The sequence below is a fragment of the Chlamydotis macqueenii genome, chromosome 9 (assembly GCF_036417535.1).
Source record: "Chlamydotis macqueenii isolate bChlMac1 chromosome 9, bChlMac1.mat, whole genome shotgun sequence".
Lineage (NCBI taxonomy): Eukaryota > Metazoa > Chordata > Aves > Otidiformes > Otididae > Chlamydotis > Chlamydotis macqueenii.
The window spans coordinates 14,582,644-14,606,235 of NC_141564.1; the positions used below are offsets into that span (position 1 = coordinate 14,582,644).

Below are 23,592 nucleotides of genomic sequence, written 5' to 3' on the forward strand. Positions count from 1 at the left end.
GTGTTTGCTATGCCTCAGAGAAACCAGCCTGTAACCTCTTCACACTGAGCTTAGTTTCACCTTCTTGTTTTTCCTCTGAACGCCTCATGCCTAATTTTGGTAGGCACATTTTACCGTAGGCTGGGACTGAGCTGAAAGATTTGTTTCCTGCCAATAATCTTGAGAGGATAATACATATCCAAGCAGTTTGCATCAGTGCCATAGCATCTGAAATGCCCTGTAGAAGGCTAAGCCAATGTATCTGTATGCTCCCTGGGCAGGAAGACAGACAGTTCTTCCAGTGGATGCACAAAGGTAAATAATGGATCGTGCTATACGTGTTCAGTGATGGGACAAGTCACAGAAGATCAGGCTACAGGGAGACAGCCACTCTGGGCTGAAAAGTTAGAAGGCATTAAAAATACATACAGAAGAAAAGCATGTAGTCTTGACAATGGAGGAATGGATGGAGATCAGAGGTCTGGGCTCCTTGCCACAGGCTGCTTGACCTCAGGCGAGTCTTCTGAGACCCCATTTCTCCTCCTGCCCTTTGTCTGTGCAGCTCCCACGAGCTTCTGGGCAGGGCTGGTCTCAAATGTAGCAGTGAGGATACTTGTCTTGGTCATTGTTTCTGAGATATATGATAAAATTACTTCTCATATATATAAAAAACCCAATTTTCAGGATGCCGTATGGAGCAAAAAAGGAATAAACACAGAATGCGTCAGAAACGTGTGGGAGTAACAGAGTTCCCAGCCAGTTATTAATCCACTTGCAGGACAAGGCTTTTGCTGAAGTTCAAAATTAAATTTAAATTAAAAAAAAAAAAAAAAAAGGGAACATTATCCCGAGCCAGAGCTCTGGCTCCAGCCTCAGCCCCCGCCCGCCGTGACGCCGCCAGAGGAGCCAGCCCCCCCCCGCGCCCCCGGTCCCGGCAGCAGGGCGGCCCCGCTCGGCTCCGCTCCGGCCCGGCCCCCCCAGCGCGGCAGCGGGCGGGCGGCTCCGCGGTGCCGCGGGCGGGCGCGGCGCGGGCGGGGGCTGAGCCGGCGCGGCCGCTTGTTGATCGCGGCGCGCGCCGCCGCTCCGCGCCTCCCGGGCCCCGTTCCGCGCCGCGCAGGCAGCCCCCGCGCCCGGGCTGGCCGCTGCGCCGCTTGCATTCTTCCATCGCAACACTGCAAACCCCTCCTTTTTTTTTTTTTTTTTTCTTTTTCCCCTTCCCCTCTCTCTCCCTTTCTTTCCTTTTTTTTTTTTTTTTTTTTTTCTCCTTTGCATGAAGATGGCGGCGCCTCTCGCCAGCAAGGCAGGGTCCGCCGGCACCAACAGCAAGCCTCCCTTCCCGGAGCTGGATTTCCGATCGGGAGCCAGGGTGGAGGAATTGAATAAACTCATCCAGGAATTCACCAAACATGACCAGAGAGAGTACGACGACCAGCGAGCCCTGGAGATCCACACGGCGAAGGACTTCATCTTCTCCATGCTGGGTAGGGCAGGGACCGTGCGGGGCGGGGGCAGCGGCGATGCCGGCGGGGGACCGGGGAACCCGGGGCTGGGCTCCCCGACGTTGCGCCACCCGCGGACCCTCACCCCACGCCGGGCTGGGAACCCTCGGCCGCGGCCCGGATCTCACCCCCTGGAAACTACTTTTTTTTTTTTTTCCTGCCCTCCCCACCTAGCCTTTAGCAGCGATGTATTTCTAAGCACACAGGAAAGGCTGGGTGGCAGAGCTGGCCGGTGCCGAGAAATACACCGAGCCAGCGGGGCTGGGGGCGAGGCGAGCCCGACCATTTATTGTCGTCGTCCGCCCCCCCCGCCCCGCTATCAAGGCTGTAGGAAACACTGATTTTTTAATATTTTTTTTTTCTGGACCGCTTATTTTGAGTATTACACCGGCTGATGCTTGTACAGGAGCATCCTCTGAACTGCGTTTCATGCTTAGGTTGCAAAACTTGCTGCGAGTGGAGCAAGTCCGATTGTGGCCGGGGAGTCCTCATCTGCGTAAAACTTTGCATCGCGGGCAGGGATCCTTAAACCGGGGTGACAGGTGTTGGCCCTTGCAGAAATCACCCGGGCTCTGGCATGACTAAGGCTTCTTAAGATTAGCAGTGAATGACTAACAGCTCTGATTCTCGAGGTAGTCAGTTCCCGATAAATATTTACCTTGTTTTGACTAAGAAATCGTACGCACACAAATGAGAGCCTTGAGGATATGAAAAGATGCTCTCTAACGTGCAGGTTGGACCTTGAAATCAGTTATCCAAGTTTGAATCAATATCAAACATTTTAGCATGTAAAATAAGAGCGTGGATAAACAGCAGGTGTGGCCAGTGAGTGGTTCTTTGTAGCTCAGAGGTGCGCATATGGAAGCATATTTGGCACAAGCCAAGTGTATGGTCTACATGTACACTGTGAATAACCTGCATCACTTTTCTCATTCAGAAGCACAGAGCTGCCCTATTGTGATAATAATTATTTTCTGTATCAGAGGTAATCACAATAACAGACCACGTCCTCTGTAGCCGTGAACACTCTAAATGAGAATCTGGCTGTCCAGCTGGTTATCTTGTAAGGTACCTGGATGAGTATAATTGCCTGCTGTGGGGTTTGCACAATTTTATGTGTGTATTGCTTTTTCAGCAAGGGCTGGACAGGATATAGCAGACTAAATTTAGCTTGAGAACAAGGACAACAAGTAGAAAAGTCAGTAGCGTGTTTATTTATAGTTGCTGTTATAAATATTTTTCCCTTCCTGTTTTAAAAAAAATGATGTGGTGAAGCCATGGTTGCATCAAAGCCTGTAGGATTTTTCTTATTGAAAACCTGATCCTGTGGAAGTCATCCATTACTACGATCTGATACATTTTTCAATCAGGGCTTTAAATAACTGGCTGAGGAAGCAGGGCTGGATGGGATGAAGCAAAGAAGAGTGGAGAGAAAACAGCCAGGGCAGCAGTTCTGGGTGTGTGGCTAGCAAGTAGAGAAAGCTTTGTATGATTCTGTTTGAGCATTACTAGTCTTTGCAGAGGACAGGGACCACGGCATTTCTTCCTGCCTCATGCAGGAGAAGGCAAAGGAAGAAAGACAGAAGAACAGGCTAGGGCGTGCCTTGTATTTCTGCAAGTGCACTCCAATGCCTTGCTGTTCATGAAAACAAGGAGCCTTAGGCTGTTCAGAAATAGTATAAATTAATGTGGCTGTCTTTGTTAGTATAATGGCTGGGAGATGAGCGTTCTTCAGTTTTAAATGTGTAGCGTAGAAACGGGATTTAAACAAAAGCTATATTTCTGTTGAAGTTATGCCTGGCAATTTTCAATGAGACTTGTTTCTGAACAAAAGAAGAGACTTGAGGACCAAGCCTAGGACAGAAATGGAGTTGGGGTGTCTGATTTGTCTGCGTTAGACCCAGATGTTGTGTTTGTGAATCAGACCCTTCTTAGCCAGACAGGCTCTTAAATCTAAAAGGATTTAACCTATTAATAAATAGCTCTTTCCTCTGTGCCTGATCCCTCCCATACGTACTGCTCTTATCTCATCGGGTGATGATAGGAAAACTAAACGTAGCTTTCCTGATTTAATTACATTGGTGTGTAATTGGTGGATGAATGATAGGCGGGGAGACTTTGTGAAGATTCTCAGATGTTTGTACTCTGCATGGCTTGCCCTCTAGGTCAGATCTTTGCTTTATGTTAACTCTTTTTCATCTGTGTTGTCTTGCCCTGGCTATTAGCAGTTGAGCTCTGGGAGATCTCAAGAGTTGGGCTGTGATAAAATTAGGGAGAGGTGCTTTGGACTTTGTCCAAAATTTTGCATCCCAAGCGGTAGAATAGGACTGTAAATGACCTACCTATCTGGTGGGGAAGCGAGTATTTTCTGAATGTGGGCAATTCCTGAGCATTCCATCCATACTCACCAAGACCATATGGTCTTGCTGACACCCTACGCTGAAACAGCAGGTGTCTTTTGGTGCCTTTGCTGGGTGACTTCCTGTACTCACACTGAGCTGTGCCTGATAATTACTTGTCTCTTTGCACAGGTATAACTGAGCCTCAAAGGAGGGGAAGGCTGTATTAATCAACAAAAAGAGTGGACAGAAGACAGACTTGTGTTCTGAGCAGTGGGCTGGCTGGGAGTTACTGAGAGACCAAGACTCTGCCTGCCAGTTGTGAAAGGAGCTAATGATTTACTCTCCCTCTGACTCAGTTTTGGAGGTTTTTTTTTTCTTTTTTGCTTAAAGAGTGATAAAGGAGTAGTTTTGTCAGGTAATGATATTACAGCCAATGATATTTTGATTTTTAAAGCACTTGCTGCTATTGTGATGAGAGGTGCACAGCACTCACGTTAAAATCCTTTTAGGATTACCTGACCTAAAGAGTACTGTTCCTGCAGTACAAGTACTTCCAGGAAACTTCTCTAATAAACACTACCTGTCTCTTTCTCTTCAGCACCTAAGTGAAAAAATGTGATGCACAGATGTGCTAGGCTTAAAAAAGCCACATATTATGCTCTTGGGAACGACAATGTTGCATATTAAATAACCCCTTGAAATTTCTAGTGGTACAGCTGCCTCAAACCAGCTCATGTTATGAGCGATACTGACTTTTGTGTTTTATTTCTTAACAAGAGAAGAGAAAAGAGCAAGGAGATATGAATAAATCCAGACTGTACAGACCTATTTCCTCCACTCCAGGCACACATTGGTGTTCAGTCATCTAGAGCAGTTTTCAAGCTCTTCAGGTTGGTATTTTGTTTCCCTTTCCCATCGTGCGACTTTTTCTTCTCCATAGAGTCAGAAGAGGGATGCTCAGGACATGTCATACTATTCTCTTTCCTCTCATTTCCCTCTTCTTCCCAAATCAGGGGAAGGACTGGTTCAGACTGGTGCTAAAGTGGCCTTTTTTTTTTTTTTTAAGGCCTCTAGTGTATCTTTTTGTCACTTCAGCAGTTGCATCTCACTTCTGTGGGAGCTGCCCACCAAGACAAGCCACACTTTGAGGATCTGCAGCCAGCTGCAACCGAGAGCTGTTGACAAGACCTCTAGAGAGCTTGTGTCAGCACCTGATACAGGAGAGGTGGGGAGCCTGTTCTGAGAGCATTTCCCTTTTTCCTGGTGTCTGCCTTGTGCTGAGCTGGGTGTCCTAGCAAGTGTTTGTGATAGAGGCAAGTCTCATAGTGGCAGCAGAGCTGGCATCAGCAAAAGATTTCTGCTGCCAATACCAGCTGCCCAAATGGAGTGAGTTACCCCGCTGGGCCCCCGCATCTGTAGCGGGGCTTCCAGCTGTTTCTTGAACTGATGGGCTCTAAAACATGTGCAGTGGAGGTACAAATTGCTCTGCTGAGAACACAGGTGTCCTTACAACAGCTTGCTTTTATTAGCATCTTCTACAAGAGATGCATTTCGGGGTCCTCCACTGTACCCAAGGTCTTTATAGCAGAACAACACTGGTAGTGTGACTGTTGTGTGGGTTTGTGTGGCATTTTTTCTCCCTTTCCCTACTTGGCATAGCTTGCTGATGAAACCTTCTATTGTAGATTAGATTTCAGGCATTGTTGGAAGTGTTACCTGTTTATCTATTGATACATCACACAAATTCTCTGGTATCTGTTGTGCTGTTAGGCTGATGAAATAGCAACAGGATTGGAGTGATCTCTCTAGGGTTAAGTCTTTTGTGTGTGTGCGCCTTTTCTTGAGAGAGGCCAATCGTGATAGGAGCACACTGTACTCCGAGGCCTATGTTAATAAAGGCTCCCTGCTGGCATTCCCTGTGCTGCTGAATGCATAATGCACAGCTGTTAAAAACAACCTTACTGTACTGCAGATTTAATTTCAGGCTTCTGTTGGGTCTCCTCTCCCTGCAAGGGCGCATGTTTCTGTGTTCGCATTTGAGGTTGTGGGGGTTTTGTGTTGTTTTTTCTTCAGGGACAGGGTGCTATGCTGGTAAAGTAACCGTAAGAAAGCATTGGTAACCTGTATTTGGTTGTAGCTACTAGAAGTCAACCAATTTCATCTAACTGGGGGTTCTTTCTGTGTAACTAGTTAAAAAGGATCGGTAGCCTCCTCTGTCTCTTTGTTCAAAGTGATTGCTGTAGTGAAAACAGCTTGAAAATCTCTCTCAAATAGGTTTTGAGATGCTGGTACTTCACTTGCTCGACTACCTTTTTGAAACATTAGGCTGTGATGCAAAGTATTTAGTGTAAAAGCTAGGAACATGTCCTGAGGGCACAAATTCTCATGGCAGGCTTGTCGGACTGCCCACTGCCTGTTCCTTCAGTCTGTGGAAATATTTGTAAAAGATTTGGGTGAATACTTGCCAAGCTCAATTATGCAATTATGTTTTAAGGGCAATTTTATAATTATAGTGGAGAATGGTAACCAGGATACATGAGTTGTTGGATTTTTGACTTTTTTCTTCCACATGACTTTACATGAATGCTAAAGCATTTAGAGCAATTCTAGTCAGAAACCAGTTGTTCAACTTTCTTTTAGACAGCTAGCTATTTTGGTAGGTGAAGCTAAATTAAAGGCAAATACAACATTGGTCAGGAAGGCTGGAGGACATGTTTTATTATAGCTTTGGTAATTTGTAAGACCAATGTGTACTCAGAGACCCAGAATAGCCCTCAGGCAGAGTCCAGTCTAGAGGAGACTCAGGATATAATAGCCCTGCCTGGACTTCTCAAAGGGAATCTCCAACCTGTGCAAGTTTTTTGGATAGCTGTGATTGTCTGTCTTAATTTTTAATTGGCAAATGCCAGGTTCCTGCTGGCTTTAACCCTCTCTTGTACAGCCAAAATTTTTGCATCTTTTCTTGGGCCTTGACGTGTGCACTCTTGCCCCTGTGTATGTTCCAGTCCTTTTGCTGCAAAGATGGTTTTCCTAGGCACATATCTGATACCCTTCCACGTGTTCCCTTCTCTGTCCAGGTCAGCCCCTCGCTGTTTGTACTCTGCAAGATCAGGTAGGGGAGAAAGTGCCAGGAAGAAATGTGGTTAAGACCAAGAGATTAGCTCTCACCTCCAATGAAGGGCGCTTCAGTTGCCAGGGCTGCTTCAGCATGATGCTGTGAACAGTGATTGAGATGACAACTGCATCTCCAGACGTGTCTGTGTGAGACCCTGTGGTGGCAGCTGCAGGGAGAAGCTCTGGCATAGATCTCTCGGCTTTCTTTCAGTCTAAGAAAAATGACCTGCTGTCGAGTCCATTACCTATGGATGGGCGATGCTAGTGTATGAAATGAGCTTGAGAATCAAGAGCTGTAGCTCATTTCCTGTCAAAAAAAGAGGCTTAAGAATGCGTTGTGGAGGGTGACATACCTCCTGAGCCAGGTTTTCCTTTAGCCACTTACAGCTGGGATGGGTTAAGTTCCATATCCTAAAGAAAACAGTTAATTCTGCTCATCGGTAGCTTTCCCTGCTATATTCTAAACAAGGAGATAAAAGTCCCTGAGAGTACTAGTCCACTCATTTGCACAGCATACTGTATTACATTTAGACTTTCTTTAATTTGCCTATCTTTGGGGTATAAAACAAGCAGTAGAGTAGATGGAGTTCTGGGGAGGCAAAGAAGGGTATCTGTCCTGCTTTTTTCCTTGGAAAGCAGAGGACCTATCATGGGAGCTAAAGCAGAAGGCAGCTTGGATGCTGTACTCACAGAACTTTCCCTTAGTGAGGGAAGAGGCGTGTGCCTGCATGGGAGCGAGGATGAGAGAGCTGAAAAATCACCGTTAGGTGGATGTCTCAAGTTGTTTGCCCAAGTCTTATTCTGATCACTAGCAGTGTGACGTGAGTTCAGGAGACTGAGCTGTAGCTTTATTGGAACTTGCAACCATACTTCATAGGTTCCCCATCCTAACTATGGATTTTATATCCAGTGAAGGTTTATGACTTCTGTTAGCACAAACCTATCTTTACTGTCTGACTAACAAAAATATGGAGTTGGCTTCTATTTTTGCTAATGCAACTGGAAGGCAGCTTATGAGACATTCAAAATAAATCTTTCAGCAGCAGCTGATGTTGCAATTGACAGATGCTGCTGTGGATTTTGCTCTCTTTATTAAAGAGAACTCCACTGTTTGCTTTCATTTCTGCCATTCTGTTGCATTCCCTTTTACTGCAACTAGTGATTTTCCTGGACTGAGTGGATTAATCTGCTCCTTAGTACTTCAGCCAACCTGACAGGTCCCTGAATCATGTACTTCTGCATTAGATAAACTTTCTACAGTTCTTTCAAAGCACCGTTTCAGAGACTTTCTGTTGTAAGAGAATCAACATGTGCTGTAGTATTCAATTCGAAGAAGAGAGATTCCCTTCTCCCCAACATATTTGACTTTTGAGCTTTTAATAAACACTTGATGCTAAGGAAGTTACAACAATCCTGTTAATGCGTTATATTTCATCTGTCAGACAGTATGATTTTAATCTAATTTAAAGCATTTAATTAGAAGGTTGTTAATGCATTTTCTTAGGAGCGTGCTGGTGTTGAAAGTCAATTTGCATACCACTGAGTGAGGGTGATTAATTACTTTGAGGTTCATAATATCCATGGCTTTGAAACAGCAGTGGTAGCTACTCCCACCCACTCATGTTTAGGGCTGTGGGCAGAAGTTTGCTCAGCACTGGGTGCTGCAGCTTGTAGAACAGGAGGTGGGTGGCATCCATTTTACCTGAAGAAAATGACTGTCTAGGTAAAACACTGAGTCAGGACACCCTAGACCTGTGTTACACTATGAGCTGCCTCCAAATTTACACAGACCTGTGCAAGTTTCTGAATATAATGTTGTGTAGTGGGACCTTGGTACTACCAGAAGCCTTCCTCGTCTCCTGTGCTTTGGCAATCTGTGAAAGGTGGAGTGGTACTGGATTAGTGGAACATTGTGGTGTTGCTGTTCTTCATGATAGGATGGTTTTGCCATGCAGTCCTCTGAGACTGAAGCTGGAAAAGGAGGTCTATTTTTGTGAGTTTAGCCTCAGAAAGTATTTAAATAGTGAAGGCGAATAGTTGCTCTGTCACTGGGTGTTGATCTAGTGGCTTTGAGACCAAGTACAGTTCAGCTTCTGTGAGAGAGATTACAACCTGACCCAGTTAGGCAGTTCTAGCAAGTAATCTTATTTTATACTGAAGGGATCCCAAAGAAAATTTGGGACAAATTACTTTAAAGAATGCATTCTGGCCACAGTCTGCGTGCTGATGTAATTTGGCAGAGTCAGGCAATGCCAAGCAGTAGAAGGCAGCAGTTTGGGATAGAAAGCAAAGGAAAAATACAAGATATGGCCAAAGCTAGAAATCCTGCTGGGACAACCATAAGGAATTGGCAGATAATATTTTTTTCTTTTTTGTGCAAAGACACCTTTCTAAGGTCATGATTTAGATGAAAAGTAGAGGTTTATGTGTGGGATGTTGTTAATCTGCTTAGATCTTCTCTACTGTGGCTTGCAGTCAGACTGTGCAGAATTTTTTCCATCCACTGTTGGAGTGAGAGTTCATAAAGATTTGGTCCCCGGAGCAGCTGGGGAACACTTGCAGTTGCATCTAGAAATAATGAAGTCAGTTCTTGCTTTACTGTATAGTCCGTTAGGCCATGTGCTTTTTCTGTTCTAAACTGTCTTCTCTCACTCTCCTGTTCATGTTGTAGGATCTTTTGACACTGCTCCACACTTTTGTCAAGGAAGGATGTTTTTATTCAGTGGTGCATATATGACCTTGTTTATAAAATCAGAAGCTGAGGTTGTGAGGAAGGAGTTGTATTAAACAACTATAAAAAAATGCTAAGACAAACACCGCAATTAGCTTCTGTGCTTTTCCCTTCAGCACTTCTACTCTGCATTTTAATGGTTCTGTTGAAGTGCTGGTGATGCTTTGGGTGACTCCTCTTGGAAATGAATCCCGTGCTAATGGCTCTGGCTGGGCCTGATCCACAGGCAGATGCTTGGAGATAGTTCATGTTTGTTTTGTACCTCACTAATTAATGTATAACTTAGTGGTAGAACAGCAGGAAAGCTGCGTTTGCTGACACTTCATGATATAATGATTTAATCCCTTGTGACACATTCCTGCTGAGTGTCAAAGCTGATAACTCTAATCTCTGTCCCTAGCTCTGTGTGACAGAAACCTGTTCTAGAGGACATTTTGCAGGAGACTGCAAGCTCTTGTAGGTACTTTGCGATGAATTTGTGTAAACTTTTTTGTACATTGCCACTCTTGAATGTGATTGTACAGCATTGCCTGGCGCACTGAGGAATCTGGAATTGAGTGCAAACAAAGGAGCTAACTGACTGTGTTCAAATGAAGTAAGGTTTGTCCTGGGAGGAGGGGGGCAAATACCCGTATCTCCTTCTAAATGCACTTCTTCCTTTGCCAGCATTCAGAAGGATGTGGTTATATTGATTCAGAGGTGCCTAAACCTGCTGCTCTTTGTTATACATGGTTCTGAAGCCTGAGGATGGATGTAGACCTGTACGCAGGGATAGCTGTACGGCTGCTCTCCAGTGGTTCATCCTTGCAGAGCTTGCTTCTGTTCCAGCATGGACAGTGAATTGCTGGTTTAAACTTTTGGTTGAATGGTATTCATAAAACGATTTGCAGCTCTGCAAATAGAGAAGGGAATGTCACTGTAACAACACTTCAGGGACTCCGTTGCCTTCTGTCTCTGAAATTTGCCTTTTGAAAGTTGCATACAGTGTGCTGAATGGCAGATCAGGTATTGATATTGGCCCCTTGATATTAGGCCCTCAAAGCTTGAGTTGCTGAAATGTCTCTATTTCATAGACAATAGGGCAACCATGTGCCAAACATTCAGTAACTTGAGGAAAATAAGAGGAATGCAAGTCTCTCTGCAAAAACAGCATGTCTCTGAACAAGCTGTGCCTTCTGAATTAAATGCCTGGGTTTTTTCCCAATATGCAAGCTGTAATGCTCATCCAAGTGCAGTATTGAGAAAAAGGAGCTGTTACAATTTGACTGAGCGTCTGTCAGAGGCTTGGTTTATGTGCTAACTTTTATGTGCTGTAAAAGCTTGACCCCATGCCCCAAATTTTTCTGAATATCTTGTGAATTTTGTGAATGTGCAAAGCAGGCAGTTGCGGCAGCAATGTTATACTGAAAATAACTACTTTGTTGCAAGCTTGTAATATCAAAGGATGACTATGCCTGTGCAGTTATTTTCACTGTCTTGGGGAGGGATTCATGTGTTCTTTGTAAGCACTTAGCAAAACTATTTGCACATTGTCATAGCTGCAGAGTGAAGTTACAAGCTAGTCTGGAAAATCAAGGTTAAAAAAGTTATTTTGATCTTAAACCTAAATTCTGATTCTGGAAACATAAAGCACTTCTGAGTTACTTTAAAAACTAGATAATCCCTCTCACTTCTTCACCCAAGCTGCAGGCAGGAGGTTTAGAATCATCTTTTTATCTAAGCTGCTTCTTAACAATGCAGGTAAAGAAATCGGTGTCTAAAAATCTGCTCTTCTTCTGAGACTAGTCTTGTAAGACATTGCTTGTGTATATGAATCACTCTATTGTGCTAGTGTATGTCACTCTGAGCTCTCAGCTTTTTTTGACTAACCCTTTCTTTACCTTGAGACGTGTATGTGCCTTTATTTTGTTCTATATTCTGTCTTACTTTGCCCCAAACAAATAATTTAGCTGGGAAATATTTGCTGTTCAAGGGCAGTGATGACGTGACAGTGCTTTGGAATACAGGAGCGCTGTTGAGAAGTGATGTAACCTAGGTTTGCTGGTGGAGGTCTCATCCCCTCCTGGCAGAGCTGTTCCACCGTGACAAGCCTCACTGAGCTGAGGCCAGCCCTGCTCGGTGAGAATTGTAGGAGTCCTGTGGAAGAGATTTCTATCTGAGTGGGACTGGAGTGGTGAAGACAAATGAACAAAATCCCCAGACCCACAGCATGTCAATAGACCTCCTGTTATTCTTAATTTGCGTTTGTAAATGGCACTAGCTTCCGCTGTTGTGCACCAAGACAATAATAAATAACAATCCTTAGTGTTTATATATCACTTCACAATTTTCAGAGTGTTCAATACACATAGACTAATTCAGCTGAGATGCAAATATTCTGTGAGGAAAGCTACTCTTCTTGCTACCCAGGGGAACCTTCCATTACAGCTGGGACAAGGCTTTTCTTTTGCCCTTAACTGGAGCTGTTGGCAGGAATGTTCTATACAGGGATAGAGTCTTTCTTCCTGAAGCTTTTAGGCCATTGTGTGTACCCCACTTTGCACAGGAGGTGGACTACTCCCAAGTCATACTGTTAAGGAAATTATGCAAGAGACTTGCCTGTACGTCCTGTGCCGCAAATATCCGGACCCATAGTTAGCAGATTTGTGGGTTCAGAGTTAGCAAAGAGGTTGATGCATTAAGCACGTCTTTCTGTGCTTGCGTAAAGCTTTGGGGGAGCACCATCTCCAGTGGACCTCAGGGCTTAGGAGGGGAATAAACATCTGTCAGTTCTGACTATGCTGGATCATCTCACCATGTGCTGAAGAGAACTGAGGATGCTTGGTGGATGGATTTGGTCTATGTTTCACTAGATCCAGCACCTACTAGAGCACCAATTTGTATTTTCGGGGGAAGGAGAAAGCCCAACAGAAGGCCTGTTGCTAGGTAAAAGATGTGTTTTGAGGGCAATTAAAGACAGTATGTTCTGTTGTTCATAATCTTGAATCCCAAACATGGAAGAATACATGCATTGGCATGAATCTAATTTGTCTAGCATTTGACTCAGTTTCTGCCTTGGCATTTTGTGTATGTGTGTAGAGGGAGTTTGATGCATCTCTGTCTGTGTCTTTGAGCTGGACAAGATTGGTTCTACTTTTTTTTTTGTGAGAATAGCATCTCTTTTTAGCATTCCATTAGGATAACTAGAAAATAAGCGTCTTTTTTTTCATCAGGTCACATGACCTAGGTTTAGTGATTTACCTTGGAAATAACTATTTGGTAGTCTTTGTACACTCGTGTCTGGTACTGTAGAACTGCCCGCATGCTTTGTGGTTGTAACCCTCTTTCTAATTCGTGAGGTTTAGTTATAACTAGATGGTGGCACTTCTGGATTGCCTTTGTCTAACCTTTTGGTAACTTTCATTTTTAGAAGTTATGCCTGCAGGTTTGACCCAAAACTGATTCTGAAAGAACAGCATAAATCATAATTTTCATATAAAATGCTTGTGTGAACAGGAGCACCATTAGCTTCTTAGCAACCTAATTATGCAAGCAGTTAGCAGTGCATTTTGAGATCCAAACTCTCATCTTGCTACAGCTTACCCTTCAGCTAACAGTGCATGGGAGAAGAACAGCATGTTTCGTGCAGGTGATGATTTCTCTTTCAGTGGCTTTGATATCCTCATTTTCTGTTTGAAGTTAATGTGAAGATTGCTAGGTGGCGTCACTCAGAGTGACTGACGGAGCTGCTGTTGGATGTGAAGATATCTCCAAGACAACTAATTTCCTGGTCAAACAGCACATTGGCTTCTGCCACAAGACATTTTAAGGGAGCTGGTCAGCTGAAGGAGCAAGATATTTTAACGGTTTATTATTAGCACTGTAGCTGCCGAGTACAGCTCGGAGTCTAAGGCTGAAAATGTTCCTATTAAACACTGCAAATGAATAGCTTAAAAAAAAAGGACTGTGTGATTTGACCAGCAAACTGATTTTTCAGAGAACTTCTACCAAATAATAGGAATTAAATCTCTACCTTCACAGTTCATTTTCTCCATTTGCTATATGTGTTCCTGTGCTGGAAGCATGGGGAATTTAGGGACTTTCTTTCACTCTTATATTTTGTTGGTTTATGTCGAGACTTCCCTGCTACATTTCAACTCTACTTTTTTAGTGTCAGTGTTCCATATTTTTTCTAAAACATACCGCAAAATCAAATGTTTGTTTCCATTTCTCTTCTGCTGTAAAACTCAGAAAGGTTTAGTGACCCCTTCCTGTTCTGAAGTTAGGATAAAATAAGCTTGAAGCATTTAATTTTCTTCCCTGTTTTGTCCCCTCCTCCCAGTCCGCTTTGTCTCCAGAGGAGCAGTGTTACTGGACAGGTGTGGAGCAATTTACAAACATTTTTCTTCATTTTTCTTTCATTTTTCTGCATTTACAATTTTTTACTTTTCTTTATAAAATACTTCTACGCCCATCCTGTGTCAAGGGACTCGGTCCAAACCAAAATCAAAAATACCCACATTTTTTCCTGCCTTCTTTGCAAGGCTTGGCTGTACTGCCTAGCTGAACAAACCCCACCTTTGTTTTCGCTTTGGAGTAAGAAACAAGCAGGCTTGTTGATTCCTGCTGAATTAACACTATCCTCCTCCCTCCCTCCCGCCGCTGCAGTGGTTATCAGAGGGATAGGGTGGAAGCTGTTTGCTGCTGTTTCCAGGAGGCTGCTGCAGTGTGGGTCTCCTGCACTCTGGCCCCAGAGACCTTACAGCACTTACTCAGGCTGTAACAACTGGAGGAATGCAAGCAAAAACTCCTTTGTGCGATAGGGTGGAGAGAGGACACTGAGGGTGCTATGCTGACAACACTTGAAGATTTTTCAGCTGAAAGCCTGGAAGAGACAAGGAGCCATATCCACGCCTTGGGCAGTCTTCCATAGCACATCTGAACCTGAACTCTCAGCTAATAACCCCTGAGCCACTAAGCTGCCTTCTCCAAGCGTGCCTGCATTTGCTGGGGAATTTTAGGAATGTGGACTTCAGCATGGTGTGGAGTTGCTGCTGCTCACTCTCTGTTCAACCAAGAGCTTTAGAAGCTGCAGTAGGGTCGGTATTGCCATGATAAAACCCCATTGTGGTTGTTTGCAGCATTCTTTAACTAAAGATTTATTTTCCTAGGTAAGATTCCATTAGAACAGCAGGAGCCAACATCAAAGAGCTGGAGAGAGAGCTCTGCCCTTCCCTGGCAGAGCACAGCTTTACTCCTCTCCCAGTCCTTTTGTTTTTAAGGCATGAAAACTTTAGTGACTGGGATATTGAAGAGCCTGTAGTTAGTGGTGCATTGCCTCAAATTACAGGGGCAATTGATCTAGGGAGGTAAGAGGAGAAAGTCTGTGGGAGGATGGAGCTGGTATCACTGATGCAAAGCTCTCTCTTTTGATGTCCCCTCCACGCTAAATCAACTCCATCTTTAGCCTCCAGCTACTTGAGTTGTTCTGATTGGAAGATGTGGGAGGTCTGCTGTTGACCCATATGGGAGGAAGATAGGAACTAAGCTGGTCATACAGGTCCCATTGCCTCCTTGGCTTTGCCCACAGCTCTGTGTCATGTGTGTCTTTCCTCTGTGTGTGTCTTGTGCAGCAAGGCAGCCCCGAGTATGTGGTTTTGTTTTCCAGCTGATATGGTAGCAAGAAGTGAAGGAATGTCCTCCTTAATCAATTCCCCTCTGTGCTTCTGGTGGATAGAAAGGTCCTCCTATTTGCTTTGAAAATCTGCTGACAAAGGAAGGCAAAGCAATTTGTGTCTTCAGCATCACATAACAACCATGTGACCAGCATCTCTGCAAGAGCTCAACAGTGCATCTTGGAGTCCCCTCCAAACTTGGTCAGCATGGAGTTCCTATACAAGCAGGCGTTCAGTGCCCCACACTTGATAACTAGGCAATGATTCAAGTTATCTGAGATGCTAAGTAAAGTATAAGAAGCAACCTGGACCCAAATGAGAACCCAGTGTGATTCTGGAGGAAAATGTAAGGTTATTTTTAGGATTGTTGCTATTCTGCACCAAGGAGGATAGTGCTCCAGTTTTGCACTACAGTTCAGCATTGTTCTGCCTTATTCCTCATTTTTTGATCCCATCTATTTTAACTGGGAAATATTCCTTGCTTGAGTACCTCCTCTCTCAACTCTGTGTCTTCTCATCTAGGTGCTGGAGAAAAATGTGGTTTGACATAATTCAGGGCTTCTGTTCTCTACAAAATACTTAAAATCATTCCTGGTTGCCTTTCAGCAAATCTATTTCTGCTCTGCAGATGGCCTGGCTTGCAAGCTGAGTATGTCTGGATAGGATTTATTATGCTCTGACCATTAAATTTTAAACTGCTTTTAATGGTAGATGTTAAATCACTAGTGTCCCAGTTCCAAGCTCTGTGCAAAATTTCTGAATTCTTAGGAAGGCATTTCCACTGCCAGCAGGCTGTGACAACATTTGGTTTCTGAGAAGGACAGCAACAAGTTACAGGACTGTTCACAGGACCAGCGAGCAGTAGTTTGGTGAGGGACCTATGTGCTGGCCAGTGTCCAGGCATCTGTCTGGCTCTAGAGAGCAGAGCCAGGCAGATCTGGTACGGCTGTGATGTGAGCGGGAGATGTTTGTATTGGTGTCTGGGTGCAGACACTCCGCTGGGACACAGTGATTGAGTGGCTCTGCTCTTGGCTTTGTTCCTTACTGACTGAAGCATCTTTGAAGCAGCAAGAAAACTGAAATTCAGTGTTTCGGCACTGAGCTGCTTACAGCAAGCTCTTTTATTTTTGTACATATCTAATAAATACTAAACTATTCGGTGTTGTCACTCAGTGTGGCTTTGTCCCTTGCTGCTGGGAGCCTCTGTATAGATTTCCCTTGAGACTGGCGAGCCATAGCCGTAAAGTCCTGTGACTTGGTGTGCAATGCAGTCTGCCTCCTTGGGTGTGACATGAGATGCGTGCTCTTCTAGCTGAGGCTATTGTCTCTCACCTTTACCTGGAGAGCACTAAAAGCACTAAACCAGAATCTAATATTTCTCAAACCACATGATACTTTTAAAGCCCTTTTCCAGTAATTGCAAAGGCAGCTGTGGTGGGTGGGCAGGAGATTACTTCCTTGCCAAGGAGAGGGAGATGCTGCCTTCTGTGTTGTGTGGGTGTGGGTTTGTAGGGGAAGCAGAGAGCCACCCAGGGCTTCCCCCTCTCAGGCCTATGCATTTCGCACTGCTCCGTTTTCCTTGCTGTAGCCTACCACAGGGCTTGCCTTTTCCTCAGCAGGAGTACTATTTAGTGTGGTTTGTTCTTTTTTTTTTTTTTTATCCCAAAGCTGGACATCATACAAAATCATCATCCAACAGGAGGCTTGTGGGAAATGTTTGAGATCAGCATATCAAAAAAGGCTGCAAAATCTTACAGTACGCTGTGGCAGAGGTTTCTAGAGCTTGTGCTTGATCGAAGCCGGATATCTCCAGTCCTCAACACCGTGTTTAAAATTGCTGTTCATAGCAGTGTTTGCAGAGTAAAGCTCTGGACCAGGGTAGCTAGAAGCTTAAAACTGTCTTGTATTTGATAATTTTCCTCTTCTAGAAGATTTATGCTCTCTAACTCTGGGGTTATTTAATTTTACTTGCAGTGGGAGGGGTGGGCAAGAGTAGAGTCTGGTGATACTGGACCAGTTTAAGCTGGTGGTTTAAGCAAAACCACTTTCAGCAACAATGCTTTCTCCGAGTGGGTCTGCCCGTCTCAAGATAAATGGAGACTCTGACTTTTTCTCTGCTTATTCAGACCTATAAAGTTTGAACAGGCCATTTTAATGGTGCTGCCTTATGGCTTCTTCCCATATTAGAAAGGAAGGTGCTGAATATGGACATCCCAGTGTGATGCGTCTGTCTGTCTGGACCTGTCCCATCAATTAAACAGGAGCTGACGTCATATTTGAAGGTCAGCTGGTTTTTAACCTAATATTACCATTCTTTTTTCCTCTGGGTTTATTATCTCCCTGCAACCTGCAGCTCAGCACCATCTGGTGCAGGCACACAAGGGAGGAAGATTAGAGGAAAGTAAAGCAGCTTTATTCGCTTCCCCCAGTGCTTCCGATGTACAGGGGAGTCGGCAGGCTCTTACCATATTGAATTTTAAGTGGTGGGAAGGGCTGGATCCTATTAGCTGTCTAAGGGAGGGAGAAATTGTGCTTACCAGCGATCTGTCAGGAAGTGTCTCATGATTCCTAAGGGACTTACTGTGGCTGCAGAGTGCACTTGCTGCATTTTATTTTAGGTTTAAATAGTCTTGGTTTTTGTGACCTGTTTTTGTCAGGACCCATATTTTCCTTACCTGTAAATTGCTAGAAGCACTCCTGAGTGAGGTATACACAGTGCTGACCCAGACTGCAGTCAGCTTTGGTAGCGAGGTGCTGTGACCACCTGAAGGGCATTGACCCCTGACAGAGCCACCAGACTGACACACCACGAGGATATTTTGCCGCACAGGGAGACCTTCATCTTCCCTGGTGGCATCTATCTGCACAGACCAAGGAGATGCATATTTACTTGTCCAGCCTCAGCTTGTGGTGAAAATGCACCAGTTGTTTCTGTTTCATAGGCAGGGTCGGGTTTACAGACAAGCTTCGTGCTCTCTCCTATCCTCCCTCCCTCCCTCTTTTTCTCCATCCGTCTGGAGGTGTGATAACTCTCTGTCCAAACTGTGTGATGATTGTTTTCCATAAAAGCAAAGCTCTTTTCTTTCCAATAATAAAATGATAATAATTCAGGAATGTTGATCTGCGAGGCCAGGAGGATTACTTGCAAACTAGTATCTTCTTGTTTCACTTCAATGTTGCAAATTTTGTTTTGAAACAAAATGTCTCTAGCCATAAAGAACTATTATATTTAGCTATTTGGAAAGGACGGCTAATTGGCGCGCACTGGTTGGATACAAATATACAAATCGAGTTATGAAAACATTTGGCTGACTGTGATTCACGGTATGTACATGGCGCTGTATCATAAGGCATATAATGTGCATATAGGCTCTTTTTTGGTCCACCTTTCCCTTGCTGCTGTGTAGCGTTCTTCTAAACTGTGATTTTATCAGGTCAAGAATGGTTTGTACAAATTCCTAATTCCTAGAGAGAAGGTAGGCTTGGAGGCTTTTGAGGAGATATATTTTTATTTTTACATTTTAAAGAAAAAATAAAATTAGTTTCTAGCTCCCTCCCATTATGTAAAGAATCTTGAACTAACAACAGTAGACATTCAAAAGAGGAAGATTTATCTGGAAACAAGAAGGGAGCTCAGAGTTTTCCAGTGCTTTACGTTTAGCTCCAGTTTGTAACAAAAAAACATTTGTCTCCTTTCACACATATTCTGATGCAGTTCTTTCCACTGTGGTCTTTGAGGATGGGATTGGACTTTCTCCTCTTCTGAATCAGTGTAGTGTACAGTGTTTATTCAGTATTTGATTCAGCTTTTCCCGTCCCCACTATCTTGATTTATACAAGGCTCTTCCTAGGGAAGATCCATAGTAAATGGAGCAATGGTCCCTGCATTTCTTGACAGGTTTGCAGGTTTGTAAAGTGCACTTTTCCAAGTGGTGAGACAAACTGAAGTCTCTGGACATGACAGTGAAGATTTGCGAAGACAAATGCACAGAGGCCTGACCAAGTCACCACAGTCTTCTTAATGTGAAACTTTGCCACTTTGAACTGAGTCTGAAAATGGTACTATGAAACCCATTGTGGTATGTCCTGTTAATTGCCTAGAAAGGTGTTTGCTCTTCCCCCCGCTCCATTTTGTTTTTAAGACCATTCTTGAGGTAATTTTGATTACTCTGTCCACTGCAGTTTAGAGCACATTTTGTTTCCTGTCCAGATAGCCTCAGTTCTGTCTATACCTTAGCACTATATAAGTAAAAACCCACCCCTTCTTTGTACTAGCTTGCCACGAGGGAAGACCAGATCTAGGAGGTACTGAAATGGTAGTTGAGGAGGGGGGAAGGAAAGCAAATGTAAGATTTGACTCCTTTTTGCAAATTTGCTTAGTTGTTTTTAGTGCCCAAGGGAAAAACGAAGGAGAAATTTGTTAATTATTCAGGCCAGAACATGGGCTTTGCAAACTAAAATGCTCCTAGACATATCACTTATATGCTTCTAGTGCTCTCTGAAAAGATCTCTCACTTGTGTTTTCAAGGACAGCGTAAGACAGCGGTGCTTGGCTTCAATCACTGCGGAATCCCCTTATCTGCCTGTTCTCACTTTTCTTGTGACTCTTGTCTTCATTGGTATTGAAAGCATGCAGCCAAGGTTGATGAGGACAAAACCTAAGCCATGGTCAGTCTCTACTTAACTCTTTGCAGCTTTTCTGAGTGAGTGAGCAAAGCTATTAAATCTCTCTCTCTCTTTTTTTTTTTGTTTTTGTTTTTTTTTTCTTTGTGTCCCAATGCAATAAGGAGTTTTAATCTGCCTTTTGAAGAGCTGAGAGCTCAGTCACTGATTTGAAGTCGTGTACTGTGCCTGGTTGTACTGAGCACTCTTCAAGGAGCTTGGGTTCCTCCATCTCTTAGTCTTTTCTTTTGGGCGTCAGAAGACACATTACACCTTATGATTACTGCAGGTGAGGTTGAACGTGCCAGATTTCCAAATGTCAGCCTTCAGAGAAGAGGTAACATAATAACTGGCTTTGCTGCCCAAGATTTCTGCCCCAGAAGAATGTTCTCTTGACAGACATCTTCATGTAGCTCCAGGTGCTGTGGCCTGTGGAGAGGCATCCACACGATCTGGTGAGGTCTTGGTAGGGAATGAACCAGTAGTACTGTTACATCTGATACACATCCAGCAAAGCTGTCCCACAAGTATCATGTTAATGGTTGGTAGTAATACTTCAACTAGCATTTCGTGTTGAAACAGAGGCTTTTGGTTTATATTGGTAGTACCTCTAGGAGTTCTTGGTTGGGGACAGAGCCCTATAGTACTCAAATCCGTGCAAAGTTTAATGGAAGACTGTGATCTTTGCTTTGAAGACATCTTTAGGACATAAGTAGCAGAAGCATTTTCAGTAGCCCTCTGCTACTTTGTTAGCTTTCACTTTCATTGGGTTGTTTTAACCATTGACTGAACTGTTTGCAGTTGCTTTTTTTTTTGGTTGCTCCTCTTCACATTTCAGCAAAAACCACTGCTGATCATCTCTCAGGGTTTGTCTTATTGTTTCTGGACGTTCCCCTGTTGAGGAGCCTGGCAGGGGTTTGCTCACTGTCTCTAGCAATAATTGAGCTGGTTTAGTGTGTTATGGAGAATAAAGTGGATTTGTTTCCCTATTGCGGTCTGGACTAGAAAAGCTGATTCCCTTGGTCTGCTGTGCGCTCAAGGCCACGAGCCAAGCTGCTATCAATTTTACCTTCTCCTCCTGTGAAATTGCTAAAGAAAAGATGCTTTCCAAGTCATGTGTGTGGAACAGATGTGGCTTATATTACTAGATGATTCAGCTAAAACTGGTGCCAAAACATCTTCCAGATCTCTCAGCTGGCTGCCGGGTTGAGAAAAGGAATAACCTGCTGGAAATGCTCTACCATGTATGTCTGTAACTGCAGCCATGTCAAATACAGTTCCCTTTGATTTAGCAAAAGTCTAACAGAGTGATGGGATGAGGTCTTGTGCAATGAGGCCAGGGAGGAATAGGAGATGTGTGTCCAGAAATGGGTGCTGCCAGCCCAGAAACATGAAAGGAATACAGAAGTGTGATTGCGATAGGCTCGGTTAATATGTGGAAGTGCTTACACACAGCCTGTGCCCAAATTGCACACTGCTTCTCCCACTCTAAGTGTTCCTTTATTGTCACACACCATCAGTATAGAGATCACTGGGGTCTTCTTAGCCAAATGGATTTTTTTTTCCACCTTCTGCTGAGATGGAGAAAATTCTATTTTCATAAATAGGAATGTGATTAGCTCACCTATTTTTCTTTTTGCAGTCACACTTGGCAGTCTCCCAGAAAGCCGATGCAATAAGGTTTTTTGAGGCTAGATGTATATAAAGACTCATGCTAGAGATAGGACTGGGCAGCTGCCTGGAAGTCTAGTGCTGTAGATGCACATTTGTTTGTTTAAAACTTGCTTATGTGTAGGCTAAGAAGTGCAGAGAATGAGCAGAAGTGCTTGATCAAATTCAGTCAATATGTCTTCACAGCACGGCTCTTTGGACTTTACTGCTGATGTTGTAAATCGGAGCACTTTAACCCTGAATCAGGTTAAACTTTTATACATGGGTGAAGTCCAAATGAAGTGTGCTGCTGTTGGTGACTGGAGAATCCAGCCCGAAGAGCAGAAACTGGCTGTTTTGTAGCCCATAGTAAGGAAGTATTAAGTTCGACTGATGAACAGCTGAACCAGACGTATTTTTTTACTGCATGGAGGACATTTGTGGTAAATACAGAGTAGTAAGTTTTAGCAATGGAGAATGTGGAGCCTACAGAGTTGTGTCTGTCACTGTCAGAAATCACATTTATGCAAAATGATTGCAGGGTACCAGCTGCCTCCAGCAGCCAGAACACAAGGTGCTAGTACCCTCACTCATGGATGCACCAAAGGGAAGAAATGTCTACAGGTGGTGGGGATTGTCTCTCCTCCCTGTTCCCAGAAAAACTTAATCTCTGTTAGAGTCTTCTACTAAAATCTATACTACATTCTGCCTTAATGAAGAGAACTAACTATAGGAAGAGCAGGCATTTGTTTCTGCGACTGCTGAGTCAGGAGGAGGTGGAGATGAGAAGCACAGGGTTGTCATTCTGTTCCCACGGGAAAGCTGTTTGCACCTTGGCACAGCAGTTCCTCTCAGTATCTGTCCTCTGGGAGCTCCCTTTGTGGTTCAGCAGCCCTACCTGCCTTCCATTAGAAATCAGGTTATCTCCCTATTGTTGCTTGGTTCCAGACTGTAGTCTATAAACCAGATCTCTGTGTTGGTGAGCAGAGCACCCGAAAAAGCAGTCTCTGATCAGTGTCTGTGGTACATCTCCTGCTGATCTGGGACAGGTCAAGTGTGGCATGCTTGGGCTACTGCGTGCTATTGGATGTCACCTTGGTGTTCTGTGGGAGATGTTGGTCCTTTAGACAGTGAGTGGCGCTCCCCGCGCTCTGTGCCTATAGAGTCCAGCTGCTTGGGGAGGGAGCAGTGTTTGCACTGTCTGGCTTGCCTCTTTCTGTGTAACTATTAAAGCAATTGGGGTCCTAGCTGAGCCTCTCTGGTTTCTTTTGTGTTTGATGTTGTGCCTTCTCTTCTCTACCCAGCCACTGAAGATTTTCATGCAGCTCAAAGTACAGGGACTGGGGCTTTTGGAGCAGGAGGCTTGATGTCCTTTCAGGTTAGTAAGGGCAGACTCTGTCAGCAAAATCTTGACAATATGCTTGTAGTTTTTGTTTGGAAGGCTCTTTCCTACCTTTGCCTGTGTCTGAGCAAAAGGTGGCACCAACTGGCAAATAAACTGGGCTATATTGCAGTGTTTCAATGGCAACACTTTGCTAATTGTAAGTTGCATCTCTTGCACCTTTTGACAATGCTGACCAAAGAGCTTGCGGTAGAGGCTGGGTTAATAGTGCTTTTGTGTTGCTACCAAATTATCTTTAATGATAGAGTACATTGTGGTCCCTTGAATTTCACTCACAACTGAATACATGCTGTGGTGCTAAACAGTGAAATTCTGTATAGTACAGACTGAGCTGTCTCTTGATAGGTTAAAAAACCACTCAGTAGACACAAACTCAAGTCCACGTGGATGCAAAGATGAAGTAAGATGTATTTACCAAGCTTTTATTTACTTTTACCACAAAGATTTTAAATGGAAGTGTGGGTGCTGATCGGATAAAGAGGCTGTTTTGTGTATTCAAAGTGTAAAGCTTTTTCATTGCTTGCACTCTGAGTAACTTGCTGCAGTGTCAGAAGTTTGC

At 44.0% G+C, this 23,592-nt stretch overlaps 1 protein-coding gene across 1 annotated transcript in view; it reads left to right on the forward strand.

Moving 5' to 3' along the window:
- The first annotated feature begins 1,154 nt into the window (after positions 1 to 1,154).
- The window catches only part of MB21D2 (Mab-21 domain containing 2), a 57,981-nt gene continuing 35,543 nt past the window's right edge, over positions 1,155 to 23,592 (forward strand). Inside the window, exon 1 of the mRNA XM_086754518.1 lies at positions 1,155 to 1,460. Within this exon, the coding sequence (XP_086610644.1) occupies positions 1,250 to 1,460 (211 nt within the window). The 5' untranslated portion in view covers positions 1,155 to 1,249. The remainder of the gene's footprint in view (positions 1,461 to 23,592) is intronic.